Genomic DNA, 15,305 nt, shown 5'->3' on the forward strand with positions numbered 1-15,305 from the left:
TTCAGCTCCCATGGGCCTCTCTATTCCTTGGCTTGTGGCCTCTTCCTCCATCCTGAAAGACAGCAATGTATCATCTTCAAATATTTCTCTAACCTCTGCTTCCATCATCACATCTTCTCATTGACTCTGAACCTCTTGCCTCCCTCTTATAAAGACCCTTGTGATTATACTGGGACCACTGATAACTCCAGAATAAGCTCCCCATCTCAGGTTCCTTGTCTATTTTGCCAAGTGACGTAACATATTCACATCTTCTGGGGATCAGAACATGGACATATTCAGGAGCCCATTATTCTCTTCTCTACCCTCAGACCCAGGGCAGTCATGACCTGAAGGGCACAAAAGAGGAGAATGAGCCCAGTTTCTGGTCTTAGCAACTGGCCAGATGGAGATGCCATTTGAAGAGACAGGGAGTGTGAGAGCTGGGGGAGGTCACCCGTGTTGGACATCTTGAGTCTGACATGGCTGGAGATGGTGAAGATGAGGGCAGTTGAGAGGAGGGCATTGTCATGGAAGTAGAGGTTTGGGGATCATCAGCATAGAGTCTATCTGCACAGCAATGCAGCCTCATAGTTAAGGCCTTAGCTCTCAAGTGTGCAAGCCTGGGTCTCTGTGACCTTGGACAACTAATGTCATGGAGCCTGTGCTTTCTCATGTTTATGACAAGAGTAAGGGACTTCTACTTTCAACTACAGTGTAGCCACAGGAACTGGATTTAACCTCCCACCTAAAACAACTGAAAGACCAAGCAAAATATGTGAATCAATGGTTCACAAAATTTTGGAAATTAATAAAGGCTAGATATGCCTGAGAGTTGAGAAAATGGGGTCATAAAGGCTCTCATCTTCCTTATTAGTTGGTATTAAATGAGATGATTTAATTTAAGCCATGAATAAATGTTGGCTATTAGTACTGAAGCCAGAGTGGGAGGTGAATGAAATGGCCTGAGAGAAAGTGTGGAGCAAGGAGAGCGGGTTTCCTGAGACTCAGCCTGTGAACCACTAACACGGCAGAGGAACCGGCAAAGGGGACAAAAAAAAAAAGAAAAAAAGCAGCACTGGTGTTTCTGGGTCCAGGGGAGCAACAGTTTCCAAGGGGAAGCAGCTGTCAACCATGCTGAATGATGTGGAAAGTCAAGTAAGAAGGAGCCCTTTGATTTGGGGATGCAGACATGTACAGCACTCTTACTGGGGCTAGCAATTCTTACTAAAAATGAATCCTAAAATATCTGGACAACAGAATGAAGGTTCATATGAGGATTTCACTGCAGCACTATTTATAATGTGGAAAACTTGAACTACTGAAGTAGCCCAAATGTCCCACAATAGAAGGCTCAGTGTCCAATGATGCCACACACACCACACAGCCATGAATGGAATTTATATTGAGTGGCACAGAAGGCTTTGTGAAGTATAGCAAATGGAAAGGGGGTTAGAGAAATGGATATGTAGGACTGCCTCATTTCTCTAAAAGACACATGTATTTCAGTGGGAAACAGTCTGGAAATTTACACCAAATGATAACACTGGTACTTAGGGGAGTTGGAATTTGGTATAATTTTTAAAAAATCTACATGTTCAATTTTTCATCATTTTCATAATAACAAGCGACAACTATTTGCTGATACATTGGTTTTTTTTTTTTTTTTTTTTTTCTTTCCACATCTTTTAATTTTTTTCTTTTTTTTTAATATATTTATTGATTATGCTATTACAGTTGTCCCATTTCCCCCCCCCACTCCACTCCATCCTGCCCACCCCCCTCCCTCCCACATTCCCCCCCTATAGTTCATGTCCATAGGTCATACTTATAAGTTCTTTGGCTTCTACATTTCCTACACTATTTTTACCCTCCCCCTGTCTATTTTCCACCTATCATCTATGCTACTTATTCTCTGTACCTTTCCCCCCCTCTCTCCCTCCCACTCCCTTAATGACAACCCTCATGTTCTAGTTGTTTGCCTAGTTTGCTCTCGTTTTTGTTTTATGTGTGGCCATTAATAACTGTGAGTTTGCTGTCATTTTTACTGTTCCTATTTTTGATCTTCTTTTTCTTAGGTAACTCCCTTTAACATTTCATATAATAAGGGCTTGGTGATGATGAGCTTCTTTAACTTGACCTTATCTGAGAAGCACTTTATCTTCCCTTCCATTCTAAGTGATAGCTTTGCTGGATACAGTGATCTTGGATGTAGGTCCTTGCGTTTAATCTTGGCTAATGTAATTATGATGTGCCTTGGCGTGTTCCTCCTTGGGTCCAGCTTCTTTGGGACTCTCTGAGCTTCCTGGACTTCCCGGAAGTCTATTTCCTTTGCCAGATTAGGGAAGTTCTCCTTCATTATTTGTTCAAATAAGTTTTCAATTTTTTGTTCTTCCTCTTCTCCTTCTGGCACCCCTATAATTCGGATGTTGGAACGTTTCAAGGCGTCCGGGAGGTTCCTAAGCCTCTCCTCATTTTTCCAAGTTCTTGTTTCTTCATTCTTTTCTGGTTGGATGTTTGTTTCTTCCTTCTGGTCCACACCATTGATTTGAGTCCCAGTTTCCTTCTCATCACTATTGGTTCCCTGTACATTTTCCTTTGTTTCTCTTAGCATAGGCTTCATTTTTTCATCTGTTTTTCGAATAGATTCAACCAAGTCTGTGAGCATATTGATAACCAGTGCTTTGAACTGTGCATCCGATAGGTTGGCTATCTCTTCCTCGCTTAGTTGTATTTTTTCTGGAGCTTTGAAGTGTTCTGTCATTTGGGCCATTTTTTTTTTTTTTTGTCTTGGTGCGTCTGTTACTTTAAGGGGCGGAGCCTTAGGTGTTCACCAGGGCGGGGTAATGCTGGTCGCAGCGCTGTGACGCTGTACGTGGGGGAGGGGCCGAGCGCTGTACGTGGGGGAGGGGCCGAGCGGGAGCAATGGCGCCTGCCTCACTGTCCTCCGGCTTTCAATCTTTCACTCCGCTACCCACAATCAAACTGGGCCACTCTGGTGCTGGTTTCCAAGTAAGTGGGCCTGTGCACACTCTAGGCCCCTGTGGGTCTCTCCAACAACCTCTCCTGTGAGGCTGGGAGTCTCTCCTGCTGCCGCCCCAACCCCCACGAGAGTTTTCAATCAGAGGTTTGAGGCTTTATTTCCCTGAGCTGGAGCCCTGGGTTACTTGGTCTGCTTCGCTCCCCGCCCTTCGTCCGGTTTATCTGTGGGCGAATGTGGTGCCGCGGGGTGCTACCCGCTGCTCTGCCTGCCCCGTTCTCCGCCACTCTGAGTCCGGCCCTCTGGGTTTATCTGTGCAAATGTGGGGCCGCAGGGTCTGCTAGTGCTCGGACTGCCTGCGCCATTTGTCCCACACTCCGCCAGTCTCAGTCCCGCCACAGCCACGCGAGTCCTCTCCACCCCGGTGCCTGTCTCCGCCCCTCCTACCAGTCTGGATGAATGTTTATTTTCTATTTCCTTGGTGTTGGTCCCCCTTGCTGTTCAATTCTCTGTCAGTTCTGGTTGTGCGAGGAGGCGCAGTGTGTCTACCTACGCCGCCATCTTGGTTCCTACCTACGCCGCCATCTTGGTTCCGATACATTGTTAAAGTAATAAAAAGAATAAGAGGGTTAAATTGTTTGAGACTTGTTTAAAGATCAAGAGGGTTAAATTGTTTGAGACCTGTTTAAAGATCAAGCTCTGGTTGCCGATAACACTGTGTTTTCCTCGATTCCATACATGCCATTGTTGTGGGGGATGCCAGGAGCAGACAGGACAGCATAGGGTGACCCTGAAGCCAAGCCCAGGTGATTGTTACAGCAGCATGCAGGCAGAAGGTAGTTAGCTGGGCACACAAGGTGACTGGTTCAGACAAACGTTAGACCCAAGACTCCACTTTTGTCCACATGCCTCCTGTCCAAATCAACTCTCCTGGAACAGCCAAACCAGCCTGAACCAACGCCACACACGCAAAGCACTGGTGACCCAAGACAGGGACTATTTTGAATCTTGCTGTAACTGCATGGGGTCTCCATCTCCCAATGTCCCCCAGCCACTCAAGTCATAATTCAGTGGGAGGCAAGTATGTGTGTGGCCAGGAGAGACAGAGGAGATTGATTTCTGTCTGTTGGGCAGAGGGAGAAGGCTGGCTGAGATTGTGGATTGGGCTAGAGCTTGAGGCATTAAGGCTCAAGAACCCATCTTTTTGCTAGCATCTGCCAACCCCGCTGGGTGAGCCAAACAAAGAACAGTTCATGTATCAGGGTGTAAGGAGGGTCAGGAAAGACTGGGACCGGGGAGGGTGTTACCCAGGCACATGGATAGCAGAAGCAGTCAAAAGGCTGTCCCAAACAGCCATGCATCAGAAAGCTGCAGGCAGGGGCATGCTGGCAGCTCTGCTGGAAACCTGGCCCTCAACTGAATTTTTTTTTTTTTATTGTTGTCCAATTACAGTTGTCTGCATTTTCTCCCCACCCCTCCACCCCACCCCAGACAAACCTCAACTGAAATTTGATACAACAAATACTACGCAGCAAATAGATAGGATTTCCCAGCAAACTATTACTTAAAGCTGGAATGGACAAGAAGAGAGAGGTCACACTTGTGAAAACTTTTTTTTCCCCCTAAAGATCAAAATGGAAAATATCTAAAACTGACGCTGGGCTGAGCGTGTGGTCCCGTCTCACCCTGCGCGGTGTAGTGCAAAACCAGAGGGAAAATAAAGTGTGACTTCCTGATGTAGATAGGGGTTCCCATCGACACTCCCGTGACAAGCAATGTTGCTGCTGGTGGTGAGTAGAGGGGATAACCCCAGCGACTTCTGAGCAGAAGGTAACCTATGCAATGCTGGGGCCTCCTGAGGTACCCTGAGAGGCAGCAGAGCCCTACTAACTCCTAGTAGGTATCATAGAACAAAACACAGATGTCTTTTAAGTGATTTTGATTAGAAATTTGTAAGCACAATGCATCCACAGGCTTCTAAATCAGCACCATACTGTCTGGAGTGCCTTTAACCCTCAAGGAATCACTCCCAGAACATAATGGACAAGAACAATCTGGTTTAAAATGGACTTAATGCAACACCAGGGCTTCTTGTGCTCTTACCCTCCAGCTCTAACCATGCTGGACGGGACTTCCTGGGCCCTGGGCCCTGGGCCTCCACAGGAGCCTATTCATTCCTAAGAGTCACATTTCTAACACTGCTTTGATTTTAATGGCTTAATTTTAAATTATTCTGTGTCTTAAGGGATTGATGAAGCCTTGGCAGGAGTAAGACAAGCCAGGCAGAGATAAAAATAAGACAGAAGGGGCTCTAGCTGCTTCTGGATAAAAATAATTGGGAACAAAGACTAAAAACAGACATTTTTCTTGCCTCTGAGATTACTTGTCTCAAAAGTACAGCCCAGGCTGGGCAAATGAAGTTGTCACTGGTCCAGCACAGGAAGGCATTTGCCTATGGGAAGGCAAGTTCACATCATCTTCTTTTCAGAAGACCCTATAATGGACCCACGCTTGGTTTAGCCCAGGCAGGTGAGTACACTCCTATCTGGGGGAATGAGCCAATAACCCAAGGATGCTATGGCCTTGGTCCTCAGAGCGCTGACACCATAAAATGGATGACTCCAGCAATCCAATTGGGCCTAATGTTTAAAAACAGCCCACAAGCTTTTAACACAAACCAAATACACATGAGGGGTCAGCTGTTAAGGTCACAGGTCAGAGGTGATGCCTTCATTAAGTGAAACTCCTATGGTGTGAGCAAATGGAGGGTAAATAAGCCTGGGAGCCCAGTAATGCTGCTCGCTCATGCCCCACGTCCACTGTCCTTCAAGCACATACACAGGTCCAGAGGCTGGAGCCCAGACAGACTGTGTAATCCATGGATGCGGGCAACTGCTTGCCTTCCAGGCCTCCTTTCCCTACCTACAGGAGGCAGAACCACGAGGCTGCATGGGCCCACATAGCCCTGGTCCAGGTAGTCAGTAAGAACCTCGCCATCTTTTCACAGTGACCCACATGCTTCTATGCCTCTTTGGAATATCCTAGCCTCAGTGGTTGGAAACCAGCTTCAGTTTCTGGCTGCAGGACCATGGCCACAGTCCCCTGATTCTAAATTGTCAGGCTGTTACCAGAGGCTAGAGAGCCTGCCACTGCTTTTTAATGGGGCCCCTGAGTGATAGCTGGGAACCAGGCCATTTTATTTTCCTGCTGGGATTAACGTGAGGCAAAAGGAGGTCTGTGGGTTGGCAGGCAGTACAGGGCTTTAACTTTCTTTCTTTAACACATTGACACAGACTAAGACTCTTGAGAAAAAAAACATCTCCCCAGTTTAATTTTTAATACAAATTCAAAAAACATAAGAGCAGTTACATAAGAATATTTTCTTCATCACACCACCACTTCATAAGAAAGTGTAAATTAGAGTCTCATGAATGTGCTTTCCAAAGAAAACTTCAGAAAAAAACATTTTATGGCCCATTCTTCTACTCGGATCCAAAAGAACAGCAAACAGCTGGCAAGGCCAGAGAGTAGGGGAGGCTTTGTGAGGCTGAGATGGGGGGAGTGGCCTCAGCTGGGTGAGCATATGCTGGCCCCTGGAGGTTAGAGGCTAGGGAGCCTGACATAATGGTCTGTCCTGGGAGAGAGAGGGCCGTGCTCCTTTCCAGCATAACCTGAACAATTCTTTCTTCAGCCCTTGGGAAAGCTGGCTGGCTGCCTGAGATGGGAAATGCAAGGAGGCCTCCATTCACCTTGAGTGCTGCCCACTGTCCATTCCCTTCTCTGTAAGCACTCCAGATTGGCTCAGATCATTTGACTCTCACGCATCTGGGCTGCTACTTCTATGTGAACAGTCCCCTCACTTAGTCCTATGGTTGGTTCAACAGTGAACAGACTCACCTGAAGATCAAATCTGGACCATCGCTACCTCCTGCTTTTGTAAATAAAGTTTTATTAGCACCCAGCCACACCTACCCATTTACTATTGTCTCTGCCTGCTTTTACCCACAAGGGCAGAGCTCCGCTGCTGTGACAAAGACCACATGGCCTACAAAGCCTCAAATATTTACTCTCTAGTCCTTTGCTGACAAAAGCTTGCTGGCTCTGCTCTGGGTCTGTAATGTGAGGACGAGCCTCCAGTTCCTGCCCTCACCTTGCTGGACCAAGAGTTGGGACCAAAACGTCACAGTTGTGCCAAAAGTTTAACAAAGCATCCCCAGAACATTATTAAGGAAAACAGCCCAAAAAGTGGGGACATGGAAGAACAGCATCCACAAAATTCCTCCACTTTAAGGAATGAAAATCGCACATTACCAGTGGGGTAAGAGGAGGGCCACATAGGGGGCTATAGGATCTATTTCTCACCATTGGGGTTTTGAAAGTTTCAACCAACAGATTTAACCCTCGAGCCTCTGTTCCATGAGAAAGACTCATAGGTGGGTCACCATTCATTGCTTTCTTCTCTAGGCTTTCCCCTGAATGAGAGTCAGTTTGCTTTGGCCACAGAAGGTGCCAGTAGCTACTGTGAATCCCCTTTCACTGAGTGAGTCCATAAGACCAAAGGTAATTCAACTGGCTTTGCACAAAACATACAATGTTTTTATACCAACAATGTGGCTGTTATGCCTTCAGAAAGAAGGTGCTTTCTATATAGTGAGAGGCTACAGGAGGGATGGGCTTCAAAACCCCATTTTGTTCAACTCAGAGTACCCATCCATCCACTCATGCACCTGAGAGCCCCTGTGTAGAGACCTAATGCCAGGCACTGAAGCTACAAAGGGGGCACGTATACATTTTGTCTTAGCAAAGCTCACAGGCTGTTGGGCCAGCAGATGATTACTGACATTATCAGAACTGTGTTGAGAAAACTGGACAGACACTTGCAAAAAGAAAAAAAAAAAAGAAGTTGGACCACACCAAATGTGAGAATAAATGAAAAATGGATTAAAGCTGGGGTTCCCAACCCCGTTAGAAATGGGGCCACACAGCAGTAGGTGAGTGGTGGGCTAGCAAGCAAAACTTCCTCTGTATTTATAGCCACCCCCCACATCTCTTGCATTACCACCTGAGCTTTGCCTCCTGTCAGATCAGTAATGTCATTAGTTTCTCATAGGACTGTGAACTCTACTGTGAACTGCTCAAGTGAGGGATCTAGGTGGTGCACTCCTTATGAGAATCTAATGCCTGATGATCTGAGGTGGAGTTGAGGCGGTGATGCTACTAACACTGGGGAGCAGCTGCAAATACAGATTATCATTAGCATAAAGACCATCATAAATCAATTGCTTGCAGACTCATATCAAAACCTAATTAGTGAGTGGAAAGTGACAAGCTGCATCTGCTGCCAGGCTATAAAGTACCCCCCCTGAGTCCGTGGAAAAACTGTCTTCCACAAAACCAGTCCTTGGTGCCAAAAAGTTGGGGACCACCAGATTAAAGCCTTAAATGTAAGACCTGGAACCATAAACCTCCTAGAAGAAAACATAGGCAGTAAGCTCTCTGACATTTCTCTTAGTAATATCTATTGGGATATGTCTCCTTGAACAAGGAAAACAAAAGAAAAAATAAATAAGTGAGACTACATCAAACTAAAAAGTTTTTGCATAGCAAAGGAACCTATCAACAAAATGAAAAGGCAACCTAATAAATGACACATCCAAATGGGATTAATATCCAAGATATATCAGGAACTCACACAACTTAACACCAAAAAGACGAACAATCCAATTAAAAAATGGGCAGAGGAGCTGAATAGACACTTCTCCAAGAAGGACATATGGATAGATGACTAACAGGCATATGAGAGGATGCTCGGCATCACTAGCCATCAGAGAGATGCAAATTAAAACCACAATGAGATAACACCTCACACCTGCCAGAATGGCTATCATCTATAAATCAACAAAAAACAAATTTTCGCAAGGATGTGGAGGAAAGAGAACCCTCATGCTCTATTGGTAAGAATACAGATTGGTGCAGAGCTCAGCTGGGAGAGAGGGCAGGCAAAGTGAGCTTTGAGAAGGGGCTGGGCCTGGCCTGGGAGGAGAGAAAGGGATGAGGTAGCTTAGGAGATCCATGGCAAGGTGGAGAAAGTTATGAATTTCCTTGTATCCTCCCATCCAGAAATAATGTGCCTGTGCACCAGAGCCTTGAGGAGATGTGGAAGACTGGAAAGCTGATATCAGTGATCCTTGGCACCCTTTTTATTTCCTCCCAGCTCTGACCTGCCATGGCCTTTCCTTCTGCTGATCTACTTTGTGCTTCTCACTTTCTATGCTTTATGGTACAGAGCTATGTTCTCTCTCCTGGTGGTCCAGGTGGGTCCTCTCCTTGTATCTCCTTTGACAAAGAGCTCACCAAACCTGAGAGGATGGGCTAAGGGAACCAGCAGTTCACCTGCATTCCTGGGCCAGCACCTGCCACCCAGAATTCCTGGCACTCACCAGGTGCCAAGGGGATGCCAGGGAACTTCTTTGACATGTCCCTCTCGTCTGCCAGTGGAAGGCAGAAACCTGTGGATGTGGTTCTTGTCTTGTCATAGCAGAAAAAGAAACACAGTTGGCAGCCTAATACCATGAATGAAAAGCCTGGCAGCCAATCAAAACAGCCAGGGCACAGGCAGCCACAGCGTTCTCTGTCCTTACCTTAAAGGCATGGCTGGTAAGTCATGGCTGTACAGCAATTTCTAGATTCACTAAAGAAAAGTTTCTTCACACAAGGCCTTCAGGATGAGATGTTTTTTTATGCACCCCACATTCATTTGTTTGTTTGTTTTTTCTCCTTATAAGACATGGAATTAAATTTATAACTTTCTCAAAGTACTAAAAGTAAGTGACTGTCCTCCATCAAGCAGGAGTTCACAGGATGCAAGGCAGGTCAGTGGTGGCCTGGCCTGTCATTCCTTCAGCAGTCTTCCCACCTCCTCCTGCCAAGAGGTCTGTCCTGGGCGGAGACAAGGCCCAGCCTGCAGAGCAGCCGCACTAAGACAGGCTTTGCCCCACATTGGAAAAGGCTTACCAGAGGCAGGTGGGTGCATCATAACAACCCCTGGGATATGGCAAGCTGAGTTCTCACTTCTCAGACACAGGACAGGCATGGAGAAGCATTCGCTTTTGATATTTTCCCTGCTGAATTTCAAACACCTCAGCTTCCTTTAATTTTAAAGGGCACTTTCCTAGTCTCGAGGGTTTCTGTTTGCTTACTTGAAGTTGATTTCTTAGCCATCAGGCTCTGAAGCTAAGAAACTCACAAGGTCTGGTGAAAGAACTTGTTCTTAGCTGGGCAATCCCAGGCACTTCCCAGGCAGTGCTGAGCACCTGCTGGGGAGCCTTTCCCAAACGTGGGGTGCTCCATCCCACAGAACCCATGTTTGCCACAGGGGCAGTCCAGGGGCACTAGCCTTGGTTTTTAGAAGTGTTGGTTGTTCCTGTATAGTCACTATCTGCAGACAGCAATTCTACCTTTTCAAGTTTCCCAGCCTCTGTGTTAAACAGTTCGAAACTTACGAACAGACTGAGACTCTGGAGAAAATGGTGCTACAGAGGGCTGTTCCCCAAAATCTGGTTCTCTTCCTTGTGAGCACCTGCTGGAGTTGGGCTGCAGGACTTGTCTTGGCAACTGTCACACGAGCAGGAGTGAGATGTGTCACCTGCATGGGGAAGGCTTTGTGAGTCCTTACACTAGTTGGCACATTCCCCAACCTTATATGCCACAGTGACTGGAGCCAGTCTACACCAGAGGTCAGCAATTACTTTCTGTATAGGGCCAGAAATATTAAAATATTTTAATATTTTAGGCTTTGTGGGCCATATGTTCCCTATCACAATTATGCAGGTTCTCTATTGTGGCATGAAAATAGCTGTATACAATGTATAAATGAGCAGGTGTAGCTGTGTTCCAATTAAACTTTTACATACCAAAACAGGTAGTAGGACAGACTTGGCCCGAAGGTGTGCTGAAGTCCTGGGAGAGGGGACTGTGGAAGCAGGCCCCCTGCTGCCTGTGACATAATGACCCATGCATTATGGGTGAGAAGTAAGCCCCTGAGGATTGGGGCTACTTGTTATGATAGCATAACTTGGCTCACACTGATGGATACAAGGTGTTCCAGAGCTACACGCCCAAGGCTCCTCAGGCAGTTTGGTGATGACTTTAGTCACCTGTTTGGTTTCTTATTTGACTGATGAGGGAACTATTCTAAAACGTAAGTAATTTCCTAAACTGATCTAATGATCATTATAGACAAATAATCGGATTTTTTAAAAAGTTCAGTGGGCTTAAATAGCCTCTTTCCCTCTCCTTTCCTCTACTAATCCTCCCTTCCGCAGCAGAAAGGTGACATGTGGGTGCTGTTCCATTATTCACGAGGAACTGAGCTGACTCTCTAACCTCTACAAATGGCAGAGAGAAATAATTCATAGGGTATAAATGTGAGGAGGATGGGCTATCTGAGGCTCAGCCCCACCACACACCCTGGGAGCCTTTCAGCTGTTACCTCCAAGCTCTGCCCCTCTTCAGCCATCAATACAAATCCCGAGACTTCAGGGAGTTGGTAATAGTGGGTGAGCCATGTGGCATTTCTGGCATCATGTTATTTTATGTGCAAGACCATTCAGTACTCAGTGAGGCAGACACAGTTCCATGCCCACGAGAGAAGAAACTGAATGGGTATGAAGTCCTAGTAAGAGCCATGATATCCAGTTCCTGACGGACTTCAAAGTCTAGGGGGCCAGCCACATACACAATGACAAAAGTAACACAGTCCATGATAAATGTATGGGAAAAGTCCTGTAGGCACAGAGGGGATGGAGAAATTAGTTTGATTCATGGAAAGGTGAACTGGAGCCACAAAAGCCACCAAGGGAAGTGAGCATTTCAGGTGGCTAAAGACAGGGAGCAGGAGTTTCCATGCAGGATGGTTCTTCTTGGTGCTGCACAGTGGGAAAGAGAGGGGGCAGGGAGCAGGAACGGCCTGGGAAAAGGGGTCAGATGCACTGGTCTTGATGAGAGGGAAGCCAGAGCCAGAGCCAGACCAGTGTGGGGACAGACAGCATGGAAGTGGACACAAACTGGTGGGGAGACTGCAAAGCCAGTCTGGGGCTAACTTTGACGGGCTTTGCAAGCCAAGCTAAGTAGTGTGGAGTCTATCCTGAGGTGGTGGGGAATGTCCACAAGCAATTGTAGGTGCATCAAACTTATTGAGGTGAATTCATGAGGGGACCCCAGAAGCACAGAGTTAAGAGTCAGTTGGTACTATCTTGGTAGGGACCAAGAGCAGCCTATACCAGGCAGGTTGGATGCCACACAAGGAGGGATGCCCGGGCTATAATATGTACCTTCTACTCTAAGAGCCCAGTGCTCTGAAGGTCACATTGGACCAGGTGACCAGTTCTGACTGATCAGAGAGGAGAAGACTCATATCATCTGTTGGCTGAGGCAGTTAAATGTCCAAGTGCCTCCTCTGTGCCCCCTTTCTTCTGGATGCAATGTGCTGAAGATGACAGAGCTACAAGATGGTACAACCCCTGCTCAAGTATGTCACCCAGAAGCTACCAAAGCCACCACACAGCACAGGACAAATGTCACTGTGTCACACCACCCTGGGGGCTGGAGTTGACTGTCACAGCACATGACCTTGTTCATCCTGATCATTACAACTGGAAAAATGCTTTGGAATAAGAGCCCACACCCTGGTTGGATGACAGAAGTGACAGGAGTTTGGAACTTGCAGGGTCTTAAGTTTGAGAAGATGGAATAAAGAAGGGAAAGCAGGTTTGAGGAAAGAGGAGTGTGGTTATTTTCTGACATATATTGAAATTGAGGTACCTGCCAGGTAAAGCTATCAGGTAGTAAAAAAAATCTATAGTTTAGAAAAGGTCTTGAAGGGCAGAATTAAGACTGTTTGAGCTTCAGCAGTTGATTGGAAGAGAACCTTATGGGAAAGTGTGCAAAGGATGGGGAGGGGAGCAGTGATGTTCATGTGAGGGTTAAAGAAAGAGGATCCAGTGGAGTAGGCAAAGGAAGTGCTCAGAAGCAAAGGCAGGAAAGAGGCTCAGGAAGGGAGTCTTGTCCACCCTGTCCAGTGATGATGAGATGTCAAGGAGGAGGAAGATGGAGCAGGGACACAGGACTGTGCACTGCTGTGACCTTGAACAACTGGGTTTTGGCAGCAGGGGTAAAGATAGAAATCAGATTACAGAGTGAAGTGTATCCAATGTGTGAAAGTAGAAGTGTATTTTTGGTAGAGGGAAGAATGAGAGGGGGACTTCCAGCTGGAAAAAGACAATGCAGAAGGGAGAAGGGACAACTCCATGCCCATGGCATCCTCCAGGAGGGACAACGGCACCCATGCAGAGGCAGCGGCTAATCACTTTCCTTCTAGTCCCCTGCTTCCACATCTTCTTACCTGTGCCCTTGGCTCTCAGAACAAAGCACTGGGACCCTGAGTCTAGAGCCTTTAGACTTCCCCATACGGCTATTTGGTGCAGAGACCTTCACGAGACCCTGGTGCTGTCACACAGTATTACTCCAAAAGGAGAAAGGACCACAAGTGTCAGACTCTCCTACATTTTCTACCCTCCCATCACTAACACAGACAAGCACCAGACACCTTCCAATTTCAGGCCCCAAATCAAACCATTCTTCCTTTTCTGTTTTAGAACTCCCTCTTCTCTGCCTGGGCCCTTTACCTAACCTTATACAGTTGCCACTTTTCTTCTTTATTTTTCATCATAGTTTTTTCTCCCTTTTCAGTGTCAACACCAACATAGCCTTAGCCTCAAGCCTGTTTCATAAAGGGCCAGAGAACCAATATTTTAGGCTCTGTGTTTCATTGCATCTTCCTCTTCTTTTCATTATTTCTTTGTTTCCTTCTCCCACCCATCCTTTTTTGTCCCCAACGCCCCTTCTTTAAAACAATCCTTAAAAATAAATAATTCTTGGTGCAGGAGCCATGTAAAAACAGTTCCATGGGCCATGCTTTGCATGGCATCCTGGAGGCAGCATCAGCTGGAGAGCTCTGAAAATGGTCCTTTAGTGCTATTGTCTCCCTCTGCCTTCCTGCCACAAGGGTATGGGTCCCACATCTAGGCCTTGGAAAGTGAGGCAAGTTTCTTAACCCCCAGTGGACCACTGCCCCTCTGGCTTGGCATCAAAACTAGGCCCATGAAGCAGACCTAAATCTGGTTGCAGCAGGAGCCCAGCACGGTTCCAGGACCCCCTAACTGTTTGCTTTATAGCATCCTTGCACACGGGCCTGGCTAACACATCATACCCACCCTCCCTCTCTGACTCAGGTTACTGATGGAGTGGACCACAGGATCAGGAAATTTGAAGGGCCTCCCAGGGTGGTGTGGCACCACCACACAGGAGTCTAGGCAGCCAGGAGGTGGTGTAGCACACAACAATGCTTCTGGCCCTAAGTTGTGGGGACCAACACTTCCCTGCTGTGGGGTCTCTAGTACCCAGCACAGGCCCTGTATGGAGAGAACCATGTTATATTTCTGTGAAAGCCTCAAGTGACCTCCCTTTGGAGCCCAGTAAAGGAAAGAAATGCTAGGGTGACCCACCATCCTGCTGTCCAGGACTGTCCTGATGTGTGCTCTGAAGGTCTGGCTACCGAAGGAGCTCTCAGTCCTGGGTACACCACAACATGGGACAGCTTCCGTGGACTCAGGCCTGGGTTCAGTCAGGAGCTGGGGTGCATCCTGGAGCATGAGAGAAGGGCTGTGCTGAGATAGACCCATGAGTCTCCACCTGGCTGTACCACTCATGGGAAGTGGGGGGGGGGGGTTTGTAAGGTCTCCAGACCGAGGCCACACCCCAGACCAATCACTTCAGTGACTTGAAAAAACTGTCTAATCTCTTCTCCTAAAGCCTCAGTTTCCCTATCTGTGAAATGGATCAACATCAGTGCCTCCTAGCTGTCAGGGTGAAGTGAGCAGGGTCATGACTATCCTGAGGGGAACAGGTGGCTGGATTTTTTCAGTCCTCCAGGTGATAATGGTGTGCAGTGAATTCTGGGGGATGGGTGCTCAGAATTCTCTGGTAGTAGATGTTGGACGCTAGGGCACTGCACCATATATGGCCTGTCACTGCGGATAGGCCAGAAAGCACTGACAGGAGTGGACATTGGCCCATGGTAAGGCTAACTGAACACAGGCTTCTGAGATAGGACCTGTGACTGCAGGCAGTCTTGAACCCAACCACCCTTATCCACTACCAGCCTTCCAGAACCTTCTGCTTGCACCACATCAGAGAGAAACTCTTGGAGCAGAGAGCGATAAGTAGACAGATGAGGTACCCAGAGCCCTGAGAGTCGTATCTGACATCTTGGAGCTCACAACTTATT

General features: G+C 47.0%; 1 protein-coding gene across 5 annotated transcripts in view; it reads right to left on the reverse strand.

Moving 5' to 3' along the window:
* The window catches only part of SH3RF3 (SH3 domain containing ring finger 3), a 399,165-nt gene that overhangs the window by 104,939 nt on the left and 278,921 nt on the right, over window positions 1-15,305 (reverse strand). For 4 of the 5 annotated variants that reach the window (XM_053920589.1, XM_053920587.1, XM_053920591.1 and 1 more), the window contains one exon: window positions 14,524-14,661. The exons of the other annotated variant lie outside the window; for it this stretch is intronic. In XM_053920589.1, coding sequence (XP_053776564.1) covers window positions 14,524-14,661 — 138 coding nt within the window. The remainder of the gene's footprint in view (window positions 1-14,523; window positions 14,662-15,305) is intronic. 5 annotated transcript variants of the gene reach the window in all.

This window comes from Desmodus rotundus, chromosome 3 (assembly GCF_022682495.2).
Source record: "Desmodus rotundus isolate HL8 chromosome 3, HLdesRot8A.1, whole genome shotgun sequence".
Taxonomy (NCBI): Eukaryota; Metazoa; Chordata; class Mammalia; order Chiroptera; family Phyllostomidae; genus Desmodus; species Desmodus rotundus.